General features: G+C 52.8%; 1 protein-coding gene across 1 annotated transcript in view; it reads right to left on the bottom strand.

The window, feature by feature from the left end:
• Window positions 1–7,510: 7,510 nt before the first annotated feature.
• Window positions 7,511–13,968, bottom strand: part of CACNA2D4 (calcium voltage-gated channel auxiliary subunit alpha2delta 4) — a 128,400-nt gene continuing 121,942 nt past the window's right edge. The window contains exons 37-40 of the mRNA XM_030480291.1: window positions 12,100–12,217; window positions 9,190–9,302; window positions 8,467–8,549; window positions 7,511–7,769 (exon numbers count right to left, since the gene is read on the bottom strand). Of these exons, the coding sequence (XP_030336151.1) occupies window positions 7,683–7,769; window positions 8,467–8,549; window positions 9,190–9,302; window positions 12,100–12,217 (401 nt within the window). The 3' untranslated portion in view covers window positions 7,511–7,682. The remainder of the gene's footprint in view (window positions 7,770–8,466; window positions 8,550–9,189; window positions 9,303–12,099; window positions 12,218–13,968) is intronic.

Genomic DNA, 13,968 nt, shown 5'->3' with positions numbered 1-13,968 from the left:
TCCTTCCCAGTGCTTACAGGCAGTGTTCTGTAGGTAGAGGACTTCTGCTGGTGCAGAAACCAAACTGATGCTTAAACACTTCTTTACCTGTGGCTGAAGTGATGCTTGCTGTGTGCCTCCTCAGGCAAAAGCCAGCGGGGGGGGGGGATGGACAACAAACTTTAGTTCTATTATGTGGCATCCTTTTGATGTCTATAATTCACATCAAGTGTGCGCCTGGTCTTCCTCTAAGATTTCAGTACTGTCTAATGCATTTAAATATCACAGCAAAGGTGTCAGTGGGCTGTGCTGCCTCTTACAGTACTAATCTCCAGGGGAGATGTGTTTTTCCAAAGTCTAGACTTTGATGCCCAACAGGCAGTAGTTGTACAAAGTCGTATGGGGCTGGTAGTGGTGTGGGGGAAGGAGGTGGTGGTAGGTGTGTCTGCTGCCACCATTTCATGAAGCTGCCCGTCGTAAGAATTCCCCTGACATACAATTATTCTGAACTTGCAGAGAATGAAAGGCCTGGGACAACACATCCTGTCCTATCTCAGCTTGGTTTTGACCTCTGTCATATTTTAAAAGTAACTTGAGGACAAAGCGGGGTTGGCGTTACTGCTAAGTTTTGCCTTTTGTTTTGGGAAGTTTGGCTGAACCTGTACAGTGGAGTTGAGGGGTGCTCATGGGGCTGGCCAGCCTTTGTCAGGTCTCTCTCCATCCCCCAAGCCTCCGTCTGAGGCTGGGCTAGCTACTATTTCAAAGGTTATCTATTTCTGCATGTTTAGAGACACTACTTTTCAGTTGCTCAGTTTCCCAGTTCCTGGCCTTGCAGATTTTAGAGCAGACTGCATGTGTACTGTCCCCTTCCTTGCTTCCCAGGCTGTCTCCTACTGCTGCAGGGTGGGTGCCAGGGGGTAATTGGCAGGCAGGGGAAAGGAGCAGGCAAGCCAAGGAATCAAACTGGGTGGAGCGTGGTGGAAGGAGCAGAAACTGTGATTTATGGACAGTATTGGAAAGCCAAAGGTGAAGCACTGGTGCATGAGAACTTGCAAGGAAAAAAGCAGGCAGGAGGGACCAAGGGTGTGAAGAGCAAGAGCTGGGGGAAGAAGAGGGTGGGTGCTGAGACCTGGGGTTTTTCTGTGGGCAAAATTCTAGGTGAGTTGAGACTAAGAGGAGATACTTGAGAGGCCTGGACTCCAATTCCTGGTGTAGAGGAAGTGCCTCCCAGCCTGTACCCCTGTAAGGGACTGATCTCCTCCTCGTATGCAGGCTTAAGGCTGGCAGGGGTGGGAAGGAGAAGTGGGGTTTGACTGGGTAGTGAGTGGGGCTAGTGCTGACCAGAACAGCCCTGTGCCTGCAGTGGGGCCTTCTGCTCCTTCATGGCTGTTCCTTGGCTGTCAGCAAGCGCATGTGGACTGCCTGGGCAGGATATGCCTAATCCTCCTCTCATGTTGCCTCACACCGAGCCTGGGCATCTACAGCTGGGCTGTTTATCAGTTACTTGGCTCAAGATACATGTTTTGCAGTGCCTTGTAAGACATCCAGCTCCAGTAAATGACCTGTGACAGCTTGAGGTGTTAGGATGGAATCTTTTATTTAATGCAAAGCAAATTCAAGGAGCGTCGAGAACGTCGTCGTCAGATTGCACATGAATTACACTAAAAGAAGCTGCCATGTTTGGATATAAATTGGGTTTATTCTGTTTTGAGAAAGCAGAGTGATACTTAAAAGTTGTCTGGGCAGGCTAAAATTGCATGGCCTACCTCTGCATGTAGCTGTGGCCGTGCTTTGCCCTCTCCCAAGAATCACTTGTTTCATTCATTGCAAAGGGTGAACTTACCCTGAGAATGGATTGAAGCGCTGCAATCAAGTGGATGTCTAAGGCCATTGCCTAATTGTTTTAGGAGCTGGAAATAAATGAAGTGTATGATTAGGATGGAGGAGCTGAGTTTGGGTTAGTTGAAGCTATTAGAGGCTTTCCTGCAAATTTGAGTTCTTTTTTCCCTTCCTTTTATTTATTTATTTATTTCCCCCCTACCTCCTGTGTGGCATCAAGCACTTTGAACCAAACTCTCCTGCTGATCAGAACTTCTGTATTTGTCTGGAATGCCCAAGATGAGATTCTCAAGCCTGGAGCACACTGATGTGCTTTAAATGAAGCTCCCTAAAAAGATCAGCTCCTTGGAGAGGATGTGTGTTAATTCCTAGGTCTGTATGTTCTTTATGAAGAAGGAATACCAGCCTCGAGCTCGTAGCAACACTGAACACATCACACCTGACCATCTTCAGCTATGTTAACAATGATCAACATAGGGAAAGCACAGGAGGAGCTCTGCCCAGCATCACCTGGGCAGTGATGCAGTTTTGCTGCTGTGAGGGGACCAAGCTGTAACTGGTCCCTTGTTCACCACCTTGCTCACCATCAGGCTCCTTGGGGAAGGATGGCAGGATGTGAGCCTAACACTCCTGTGTGTGTGCAAGGGGATGATTTGCCAGGTCAGTCTTATTTCAGGCATTCACAGGAGCTTCTCCTTTGCCCTTCTATCCTCTAGTAAAATTCGTGTTTGAACAGCAGAGCTATTGCTGTTTCCAAGCTGAGAGATGTTTGCACTGGAGATTCGTGGTGATTTCTCTTATTAGCAGCTTCATGTCTATAGTGGTGCAGCTGGGCACAGAGGCTCTTCACAGTTGGCAGAAAACCCAAACCAGTCTAGCTGTAAATGAGATGAGAAAATCACAGGCCTGGCTGGGTTCCCAGACCAACGATGTGCTTCCCTATTGGAGGCAAATGACACCCAAACCAGCTCCAGCAGCTAGCTTTTGTTCTCCTCTCCAACCATGCCAAACCTGTGCATATGGTTTGAGGTTTGTGCTAGCTGGAGCTGAGCTCCCCTGGACTGAGGAAGTTGTTCAGTGCAGCCAATGCCAGGCTGCAGAGCTGGAGCAGGGGCAGGCTGGGGCAGCTCCCCACTGCTGGCAGCAGTGGGATGGGATGGGATGGGATGGGATGCCAGCCCTCCTGGGAAAGAGCAGCTCCTGCCACCACCTCCTGCTTGCTCCTGGCTCAGCCCTGGCTCTGGCACAGCTCCCCCGTCCCGCTGCCCGCAGCAGCAGCCAGGCTGGGTGTGCTGCCTTTGCCAGGGAGCATCCTGCCAGCATGGCAAGCAACACTGTGTCCCTCAGAGCCAGGCAGGAGCAGGGTGACAGCAGGCTCCTGCTGTGCCAGGGGGCTGGCTGCCCACTGCAGAAGAAAGCCACTGCTTTGGCTAGTGTGTGACTTCCAGCATCGCCGTTCTCCTTTACATTGGTGCAAGGGCTTCCCCAGCAGCTCCGTGTCCCCTTCCCTGCCATCTGTGAGAGGCCAGACCCTGGTGTGACGGTGGCCTCCAGGAATGTCAGCAGCCTCCCACCATCTCCAAAGCCTTTCCTCAGGGAGAGCCAAGAAAGTGCTCATGCACATCCTTACAACACCGGCTGGAAGAGTGGCAGTGGCTGGCTGACACCAGAAGAGCCAAATGGAGATGTAAGGACAGGGCTCAGTGCCCAGCCCTCTCCTGCTGCCAGCAGTGGGGTGCCAGGGCTCCCAGCATTCGAGGCAGCAGCAAGCAAAGCAGGAAGAGCTGATGAAATTCCCTGCGACGCCCATGAAGTATTTACTGAAGAAACACGCTTGGTGGCATTTAAGTGGGGCCATTACAGTTTGCGTCAGGTGCTGGTGACGAGCTGTGTTACTGTGGCTGATGTCATACGAGGTAATGACAGTGGTGGTTGCTGGCTGAGCGAGTGACAGGCGGTGTCCAGGCTCCTGTCAGGTGGAGGCAGAGGTGGCGTGAGGGAACCTGCAGCAGAGGCTTTGGAGAACAGCCTGCACTGAAGGATATAGGAGCTCCCCGATGTCCAGGGGAGACAGGAGCAGCAACCCCCTCCAGCGAGGGTCCAGCTGGTGATGGAGCCATCCAGCACATGGGAGTTTGATGCTCCTTCTCCACTTGCTTTTGAAAAGCTGCTTTATGCAAAGGTGCATGCTGCATTTGGCTGCCCTCAGTCCCCCTCCCCTGCAAGCAGAGGCTTGTGAGAGCCTGGGGTTTCTGCAATGAAAGTACCATTGGGCTTTATCAGCAGAAGCAGCATCTGGAAAATATTCTGAGGAGCTCAAGTCTGAGAGGTGCACATAAACCCAAGCCAGACTGTGGTACTGGTCCTTTGCTGAGGCAGAGGTGGGCACCCTCCCCTCTTAACCCACTTGGAGCATGTGGCTCCTAGCTGCAAGCGCTGCCATCCCCAGCCTGGGATGGGCCAGGCTCTTGCTAAGGATAAGCTCACTCAGGCCAGCCTGCTGAAAAGCTGCTGCCTTTGTGCCCACTCCCAACTGCAAACAGCTGCTGTAAATCCAGGGCTGATTTTCCTCCTGTTTTGTAGGATGAAGTCATCCCTGTCTGGCCACACTCAAAGGTCTGGTCATCCGCCTGCTCTGACCTAAGGCGTGAGTCAAGGGAGGGCACGTGTACGTGCAAGGCATGTGTCCCTGCCCGCAGCTCAGGCATCCTCAGTGCCCACTGCAGCATCCAGGGTTAGCTCAGCCTGCAGTGGGGTGTTTCCAAAGCCTGTACTTCCAGTACACAGTTGTTCCTCTCCTCTCCACCTGCCTGGGAGGAAATCAGCTGCAGATTCAGGGCTTGTGAAGCCCCTGATGTGTGTGGCAGCCAGATGTGGCTGGGTAGGTCTGACGGACACTCCTCACTGCAGAGCAATGCTTGGAGTTTTCTCCCATCCAGTCTTGCCTTATTAGAATAAACTCTGATGCCTACAGGGTGTGTGCTTGTGGGGGTGAGCGGGATCTTGCAGGAGGTACAGCTGTGATTACAGTGCTGTATCAGGATGGCAGCAGGATGCTGCTCGTCTGGAAGTGAGAGATGGCTGCTCTCACAGCTGCTCCTCTGCTGGTCAGATCCTCTGGCCTCAGATCTGTTTGCTTTTGCTGACCTATTTTAATGTGCTATGCCCAGCACACTACTGAAGAAGTTGGGAGCAGCTGCTCTTCCTGGGGACTTCTCTCTTGCTGTAGGGCCATGAGCTGCTACCTCTGCCAGGCAAGCAGAGCAGGCAGTGGGATTTGCTTAACCCCATGCTGGAGACCAGAAATGGGTAGGTATGCTTAGGGTCTGCTTTGCTGGCAAAAAACCTTAGCAAGCCATTTGCCTTCTAAGGCTAAAACCATAAGCCTTACACCTAAATGTAGCTATCCCACTGTGGATCAGCAGCACTGTGGGAAGAAAAGGGCTGTGTTTGCCTCCTAATAAATGGTGAAGACAAACCTCATGTACAGAAGCAGAAGCTTCTGTAGCAGATATGGCTGCTGCAGTGTGTGTTTGCTACCTGCCCTGGGGAGCAAACCCACCAGGGTTTTGAGTGCGGGGGGCCCAGTGCAGCTCCCCTCTTCCTGGATCCCTGCAGAGAACCTTCACCCTTATTCTGTGGTTAAAAAAGTAATCCAGTTCTCATCCCTGTCCTATTCCCTCCACTTACAACTGAGGAACAAACTAGCTAAGTCAACTAAGCTAGGTATAGCTCATGTCTTTACTCTCCCAGTGCAGGTCTCTGTACGACCATATTCATTGTGGGTTAATGCACCTGAAATCAAACATGGTTGATACGCAGGAGGACAACATGTATTTCTGTATCTTTTTTAAGCTGAGTGGAGATGGGACTGCTAATCCTTTCTGACAGGGAGGTCACCCTTGAGAGTGGTGCCGCAGGAGGCCAGCACCAAAGGCATGTGCATGGAGCTGTGGGAGCTGTGCCAGCAGCGGGGGATGCCCTGAGACGGTGGCTCCTCCATCTGCGAGCAGCTCTTGACTCCTCAGACTTGACAGCAGCCCCTTTTCCCTCCTCACTGTCTTCATCTTCTTTGGCTGCTTCTGCCTCTGATAAGGTCACTGCATCTGAAGCCTGGAAACCATGGCCAGATTTACTTCCAGTTTATAGTTGTTCCTCTCCTCTTTGCCGTAAAACTGGCCCCAGGCAAGCAAAACCCACCACAGTGGGACCTGTAACATCCTGAAAGGTCCCCACAGGACCTGGTTGTGACCGGTACTGTCCTCTTAGTTTTGGGTGGCACTTACCCTGCAGGAGGTAGCAGCTCGGTTTGATGAGCCACACACCTCTCAGGATGCCCAAAGGGGTGCAGGGGGTTCCTAAAGTGACTGACCTGGCAGAGGAGGCCAGGGCAAGGCTCTGCTTTGCTGGCCTGATAGCCTGCTCCCTTTGAGCCACCACAGTGGGTACCCATGGGTGCTGGGGTGGCTACGGATGGGGATGGTGCAGAGCTCAAGGTGAGACCCTGTTTCCATCTATAGCCATTGGCTATAGATCCCAGGACCCCCATCCTGCCCCGGAGGTGACAGAGAGCTGTGGGCTGTGGGGTGCAGTTGGCTGGATCACAGTGTGCACTGCATGGTCAGAGGTCTCAAAGCTCCAGTAAAAAGTGGCACAGCAACCAGAACCATTTCTTGGCATCCCCACGAGTTGCTGGCATACCCCTAATGGCCAGGCCACCACAGCTGGGTTTGCAGTCCCTCCACCCGGACCACGTCCCTGTGAGTTTGTTGAGGGGATGTGGTGTAGGGCTGTGATTAGCTCCAAACATGAGACGCTGAAGCTTAAGTATCTATTTAGAATATGCCATATATTTGTTTTTAGTGAGATGGTATGGAGCAGTTCATACAAAAAGTAAAAGGAAAAAGGAGTGCTCCCCATGTGTCTGTAAAGCTCTGTGAGAAATGGCCCATGCCCACCAGCTGGGCATGGGCTGCTTCAGTGAGCAGGGCAGTGCTGCTGCAAGGGGAAAAGTGCCCATTTCTTAGCTGCTTCTGCAGTGAAACTAGCAGGCAGTGGGAAACATACCTCCAGTTTTGGTGGGTCATCCATAACCCCTTCCCAGAGGTTAAGTCCACATCTAGACAAGACTCTGGATTCTGTGCTAGCAGTGTCAGGAGACATCTTCTCGGCAGAGCTGGTGTAGCTGCAGCTAACTAGCCAAGCTGTGCTACTTGCTTTCACCTGGTTATGTGTTAAGTAGTGCAGTTCAGGTTAGGTGTCATGTCCTGTTCCTGGAGTCCTGGTCGAGGACCACCACCAAGCCCAGGAGATACTGCCTCTGTCCTGGGACCTCTAAGGGCCCTGTTCTGGCAGGGCTGTGCCTGGGCTGCTCCAGACCCGGATGCTCCAAATCCTGGTGGCTCCCACTGTGGGACAGGCAGAGAGCATCCCCTGCCTCACGTGCTCTTCTAAGGCCAGATCTGCCCCACAGAGCCCTCTACTACCCCAAAGTGTCTTTGTGGGATCCAGGGTGACGGTGCCATGCCAGCCATGCCAACAACCTTGGCCATCCTGGTTGTGAGCCAACGGCTGGGAGGAGCAGCTCAGGAGGTGGTGTGCTGGGAGCTGACCCTGCTGGCCCTCATGCAGGACTGCTGCCATGGGCTTTCAAGGAGGGAGCAGCTTCCACCACTAGCACCACACTGGACCATGTGGTGAAGGACACAGGACGTGTTGCACCACATTGTTAGTGCCTCATCTCACCAGTTTGTTGCAGTGGTTATCACAACGGCCTGAGCCCCATCTCCTCCCCTGCTGCTGTTGGGGCCAGTGTCAGCCCCCTCTTCCCGGGTCTCTGCTGCATAAGGCGTGTGCAGGCAGCGTCACCGCAGGAGCAGCACCAGGGGCAGGAAGAGCAGCGTTGGTGAGACGGAGATCTCGGCAGCGCCACCGCAGTCTTGGGCGTTTTCCTGGTAGACAGGAGAGAAGATGTCAGCTTGCTTACAGCCAGGGTGGCTGCTGCAGAGGGAAGGCAGCCTGCCTCTTGCCTTTGGAAGGGGGAGCAATGCCTGTAGCCTAAAGGAAGGATTGCAAGGGGCAAAGGAAGGGACTGGTTTGATTCCAGTGAGCCATGGCGGCCACCTGCAGGAAGACATTCACCTTCTTGGCATTCACCATGGTATGCCCCATACACTAAAACCCATCCCTCAGCCTTGCAGGCTGCAGCAGGATCGGCTCCCACCTTCACGTTCCTCCTGCAGCTCCTTCCAGAGTCCCCTGCCTGCAAGCAGGTCACTGTGCCTGCTCCTGGCCCCTGGCACTGTGTGAAGGTGCCTGGACCAAGCTCCTGCCATCCCGGCAGGCGGGACAGCTGCCTGCCTGTACCAAGCCCAGGTCGCAAGGGCTGGTTCCAGGAATCAGGCTCTTCCGTCAGGTGAACGCCCCAAAGAAACCCAGTAACCCCGTGATGTCTGAGCTCAAGCCCTTCCCAGGTATCATTAGCATGACTCAGGGGCTTGGAACCTCTTGAGGAGTCACAGGGCTGTGTCTGTGTTCAGCCAGTGGGATAGTCATGTGATACACACAACGCAGGGGTGCAAGAGGAGATAGGCATGCCCATGGCGAAACCCAGCTGTGTGCTCTGCCCCCCGTGCTGCCCCGGGGTACCTCAGGATGGAACGCGTGGCACGTGTCCGGCCGCCGCCTCAGCTTCTGGGACCGCATCCGTTCACACTTCACTGAAGCGTTATGTGCGAGGCTGTTAAGAACATGCAGCAGCAGGCAGGGAAAGGGGGATGAGCACCGCGCAGACCAAGGGGCCCTGATGTATGTCGTCTGGGTGTAACTGCGCAGCCTGGGAGACAGCGGGGAGGACATGGGAAGCGCAGGTCACCTTGCATGGGCTCGAGACATCACCAAGCACTAGAAGGGGGCAAGGAAGGACCCACAGCTGAAAGTGGCCAAAATGCATGGGCACAGCTTCATGGCAACAAACTGCACCATGTCACTGCCCTTTATGAAGAGCAAGGGATGAAGACCCCGCAGGGATGAGTTATGGGAGCAGTGTTGGGGAGCCAGCCCAGCTGCAACCCACCCCACCACTGATCCTTTTCTCTGGCCTTTCCCACCCTAACCCTCACACAGTGCATCCGGCAGCCTGGCCAGTGGAGGCTGGCTTTCCCTTGGGGGGATGGAAGGCAGAACCGATGCCTTCTCTCCACCACACTGCAACCCTACCTGCTCCATGTCTCTCTCCCCAGCTGTCCCACAAGTTGGGCCATGCCCTCCATCCCCATGGCGACTGCCCTGGGAGCATGTTTTCCACCCTAGTAAACATGGAGATGAAGGGACCTGTGGAGCTGTGTGCCCCTGCTGCACATGGAAGGATATATTTGACCTCTTTCACATCCAGCAGGATGGGTGGGAAGACGCTGCAGTCGCAAACAGCATCTGTGACGAGGAGCAGCAGGTTACTGCTGACAATCTGCTGCGCCACAAACATCCTGCAAGGAAAGAGCAGGTTGGAGAAGGCACATCCCTCCCACTGCAGTGCCAGAGCAGCATCACCTGACCCACAGCACAGAAATGCAAAGAAAACAGGAAACGGGATGTCAGTAGAAAGTGGGAGAGACACAGCAAGCAGCTGTACACATGGGGGAGGTGATGTTAGCACACCTTTTTTGCCTCAGGAAGCTCTGAATTGTCTCAGATTTACAACTTCATGCTAGGCACAAAAGCCAAAATTAAACCCAAACCCCAACCAAAAATACCAGACAAAACCCAACACCAGCCCTCCACAAATGGGGCAGCATTTAATACTTAAATGATTCCCCATTAGCATTTAACAGCAGATAACACCAGAAAAGGCCTGGTTTCATCTGAAGGTGTGCCAATGCCCATTTGATGTATATTTATGCATCTGCTTATACAATGCAAGAATCTATGTACTAAGTGTTCCTGCAAAGAACAGTTTTGCTAAATTTCTTGTTACTGGAGTGAGAAATGGGGGATCCCAGTAACATCACAAGTATGTCGCTGTGATGGGACAAGTGCTCGGTCTTGCCTGCTGCCACGAAAAACATACAGCTTCACTTTGCAGCCACGATTTCTCCTGCCTCTTCCCCTCCCTGTCAGATAAGCAGGCTACAGAAAAGGGCTGGTGACGAGCACAGGCACGTGCCGGTGGGGATGCCTCTAGATCCAAGTGCTTTCCCGAGGATGTGCACGTGAGGGCTTGTGGCAGTGCTGCTTCCCTGCTCCTGCAGGCCTTGGAGGGCTCGTGTGGGCAGAGCAGGACGAGGGCAGGCACGTGTTCCAGCTGCGTGCAGGGTTCCGTGCACGAGCGCGTGTGCACAGCTCAGCCGTGTCCCTGTGCTCAGGGGGCTGTGTGTGACTGTGAGCTTGCACACAGGCACGAGCACTGCTTTGTCACCCTGAGTGAGCACGTGGAGTGCCAGGGGGTGCGTGTCCAAGCGTACACACGCCGGTGTCACCGCAAGGTGCTGTACGTGTCTGGGCAGCTCACCCCCCGCGCCTGATGCCCTGCAGGCATTGCCTGCCCTCCGCCAGCACAGAAGCTCCAGCCACACAAAGCAAGGCCGAGCTGCTCATGCTGTCATCCTCCACTGCGGCTCAGCAGGCTGTGCTGCCACTGGGCACAGGGAAGGCCAAGGGCATCAGGCTTGGTGTGCCTGTGCTAGCGGCACAGGTGATGTTGCAGCCAGGATGGGGCTCTGTGTGCTCACCACCTCTCAGCCAAGGGGGAGGGCTTCTGCATGAGAAATACAGGTTTGTGAGGCTGTGCCTCCTGCATCGATGAACCTGACTGCACTGCAGATCGCCCTGCCTGCCCGGTCAGTCACCACTTAGCCTCACTGCTGTCTAGCCTCCAGGGATTTCTGTATTCACATTTAGAGGTGTTGAGTGTGACATGCTTCAACCATTTCATTAGTATTCCTGGCTGATGACAGCTTTAACCCACACACACATTCAGTAACCAGGCTAAGTACCCCATGCACCAAGCCGACGTTTGCCCAGGGTGGAGAACCCAGCTCCACTGGGAACCACCTGGGATTGCCAAATGTGATCAGGAAAGCCTGCATGACCAAGCAGGCCACTGGCTAATGCTCCACAGAGCCTGTGTCAGGGTGTGTGTTGCTCCCAAACACCTGCACAGGAGATGCACCCGGGATCCAGAGACTGCAACTTTGCTTCTAACTACAGAGGAGCCAAGCAGGATGCAGCAGCAGCTTCTGATGGCACAGTCGAGGTGCTGCCTCCTGCATGGAGGGGTCAGTCCCAGGTTGTGTTGGTGCCAGAGATCTGTGCAGCAACAGCATAACACACAAACAGGTCAGTTTGGAGCACTTGGCTCCTCTGGATCTGCCCAGGGCCTTTTGCACCTACGCAACACCTTGTTGTCACCAAATCTGCCATCTCTTGTACAACAATGTTTGGCAAGGCCTGGTTTTCCTAAAGTCATGCTGACTAATGCAGGCTGTTTTCCTAACCTTTAAGTCTTTCCCGCTGTTAATCCAAGACTGAAGTCAGACTAGGTAAGACTGTTGGCTTTTTTGTTAAGAGGGGTTCCAGTCAGCTCTGTTTGGACACCTCGTGTTAGGAAAAGCTGGACCAGTGGAAATTCATCCTTCTGCATGTGATTGCTGATGGCACCCACTCAAAACAGCCTCTTTTCACAATGACTTTTCTGTTATTTTGGACTGTTCATTCTCTTAAAATGAAAACAGAAAATAAAAAGGTCTACCTGTATTTTCACTTCTTTTAGTTTAACACTTCCTTCCTCCCCCTTTTTTTCTTTTTTTGGTTTTTTTTTTTTTTTTTTTTTTTTGGTATAAAAACAGGAAAGAGAGAAAATAAAAGTAAAAGGAAAGCTGAAAGCACTGCAAAAAGGAAAAATTTCTAAGGAGAAAACTGTTGCCAGAAACGTGAAAAAACAGACAAAAAGTTCCTTTCTGAAATCCGTGGAATGGAAAGACATATATATTATATATATGTTTAAATGCTTTCCCCCTCGCTCTACAGCCATCTCTACTTATTAACAGATGATTTTAATTTTTTCCTCTTTAATTGAGAAGTATTAACTTGGTCACTTCACCCCCTCGCTGTCCAGCGTGGCTATTTAGCTCTGCTCTGTGGCCAGAGCTGTGGATGCAGCGGTGGCCATGCCATGAGCACAGCAGCAAGTCAACTCTCCTCAGGTTGCTGTTGTCACCCCTGGGCTCTGCAACAAGGACCATGATTTGGGGAGCCCCCAAATGAAAGAGAATCCACAGTTCTTACTTTTGGCAATCTCCACACTCGATCAGCCCATTGGTCTCCTTGATAGCTGGCTCATACACGAAAACGGGGTACTCGGTGTCACAGGGTTGCAGGATGTCATGCTTCTTGTGCTTGTGAGCTGCGATAGTAAGGAGGCAAGGTGAGAAAGGAAGGGCAGAGGATTTGCACTGAGATGGATGCATGTAAGACTGGTGATGTAAGTTGGAGGAGCAGCCCTGAGTTTCCCCTCCCTGACAGTGTCCAAGAGCAGGTGCCTTCCGGAGGAGAAGGGGATGGAGATGCTGCAGAATGCAGCCAGGCAGTGAGCCCTGCTCCCACTAGGTGGTGTGGGAAAACCGGTCTATGTAAGAAATGAGCCCAATATTCCCATTTACCTTCCCCAAGCAAGCCTGGACCCTGCCCTCCTGAAGCCACAGCCATGGGCTTGCAACGGCCACAGCACCCCAAGGACCCCCGTGACCAGTTAGGCAGGGGCATTTGGGCACCGGTACCCCTGTGTTCAAAGGAGGGGGGTCTACCAAACCAGAAGTGTTAAAACAGAGACCCTCCTGCCTAACGCAGCCCTGGTTCATACACTTGTTTAAACATTCAAAGCTGCAATTGGGCTGGTCCTCAGTCCCCGTGCTGAGGGATCTGCCCTTGCGGGGACTCTGCATGTCCGTGGTGGGGTTCTTCATCAACCACTGATCCTTCCTGAGCCCTCTGACATGACAGAAGGAAATCTGAGTGGTTGAATGTGTGTCACATTAAAAAGAAAACACTGCCAGCAAACAGATCTGGCCTGAGCCCACAGGGAAGCAGGTGATGGCTCTCAAGGACCAGCAGAGGCCTAGCTAATGCACAGCGCTGGCTCCTGGAGGGAGCCATCCACTGCAGAGGCAGGGAGCAGCTGCTCCATCACTCATCAGTCACACACACTCTGTGGGACTCCCAAACTAATTTGGGGATGAGGGGGAGCTGAACTGCCTTACCGAGCCTCCCTCGAGAAGCAACAGCATTCTTTCTAGGAGTTCAGCAAAGTCTGCCTTGCCTCCAACTACTGCCTTGGGCCTTTCTGGCAATTATTTTCTGCAGTTTGAGGTAGCAAAGCCAGCTCCTGCCTCTGTAACACACAGGGGGATGCCGCTGATGGAAATGCGACGTTTTGTTGCTAGAGCAGAGGTGGTTGCGGCTCAGCTAACAACAACTATGAGAAATGGTTTCTACATCAGCTTTGGGTCTGAGCGCGAAAGACTTGCCCACAGAGCTGCTGCAGGAAGCCCTGCCAGGGGATAGGCAGGAAAGAGAGTCCTTCTGAAGTGGAGGATGACCAGCTTATCCCTTGCAGGAGCGGTGCTGAAGATTTATGGAAAAGTGAAGCAGCATGGGTTTTAATCAGTGAATGTAAGGTAAGAAGGCAGCAAGAGGGGATCTGTGATTCTGATGGGTAATTTGCATCACTGTAAAAGCCTTACTGAGAGCTATGGTCTCCTCTGCCCCGATGCTGCCAGAGCACACAGAAAGGGGCAGGCACCCCCCGCAGAGTTTGCCGTCTAAACAATGGGATTACATGAGACAGAGAAAAGCTGGATGATTCTCTCTGATTTTTCCTCCCCACCATTGTGATCCAGCGACACAAGACATTCATTAAGAGGCAGGAGCTGCAGCCCAATCTCCCCTCTAATGCCTTCCCCAGGTGAATATGATGGAGACTGAAACACCTCCCTGCAGTACAGAGTCCCCAGTAGTTGTGCCTTGGGCTTTTCTTCTGAACTCTCAGAAAATGTCACCTTCAGGGCAGCCTCCTGCTTAAATCCTCACAGACTGCAGGACCTACCTTTTGGTATCATGATTAGGTTCATTTTTGCACAGATCCAAAAGCACACAGGG

The sequence above is a fragment of the Strigops habroptila genome, chromosome 3, assembly GCF_004027225.2.
Source record: "Strigops habroptila isolate Jane chromosome 3, bStrHab1.2.pri, whole genome shotgun sequence".
In the NCBI taxonomy this organism is placed as follows: Eukaryota; Metazoa; Chordata; class Aves; order Psittaciformes; family Psittacidae; genus Strigops; species Strigops habroptila.
Note: the sequence above shows the minus strand (reverse complement) of the source record. Positions and strands in the feature narration are given on the sequence as shown.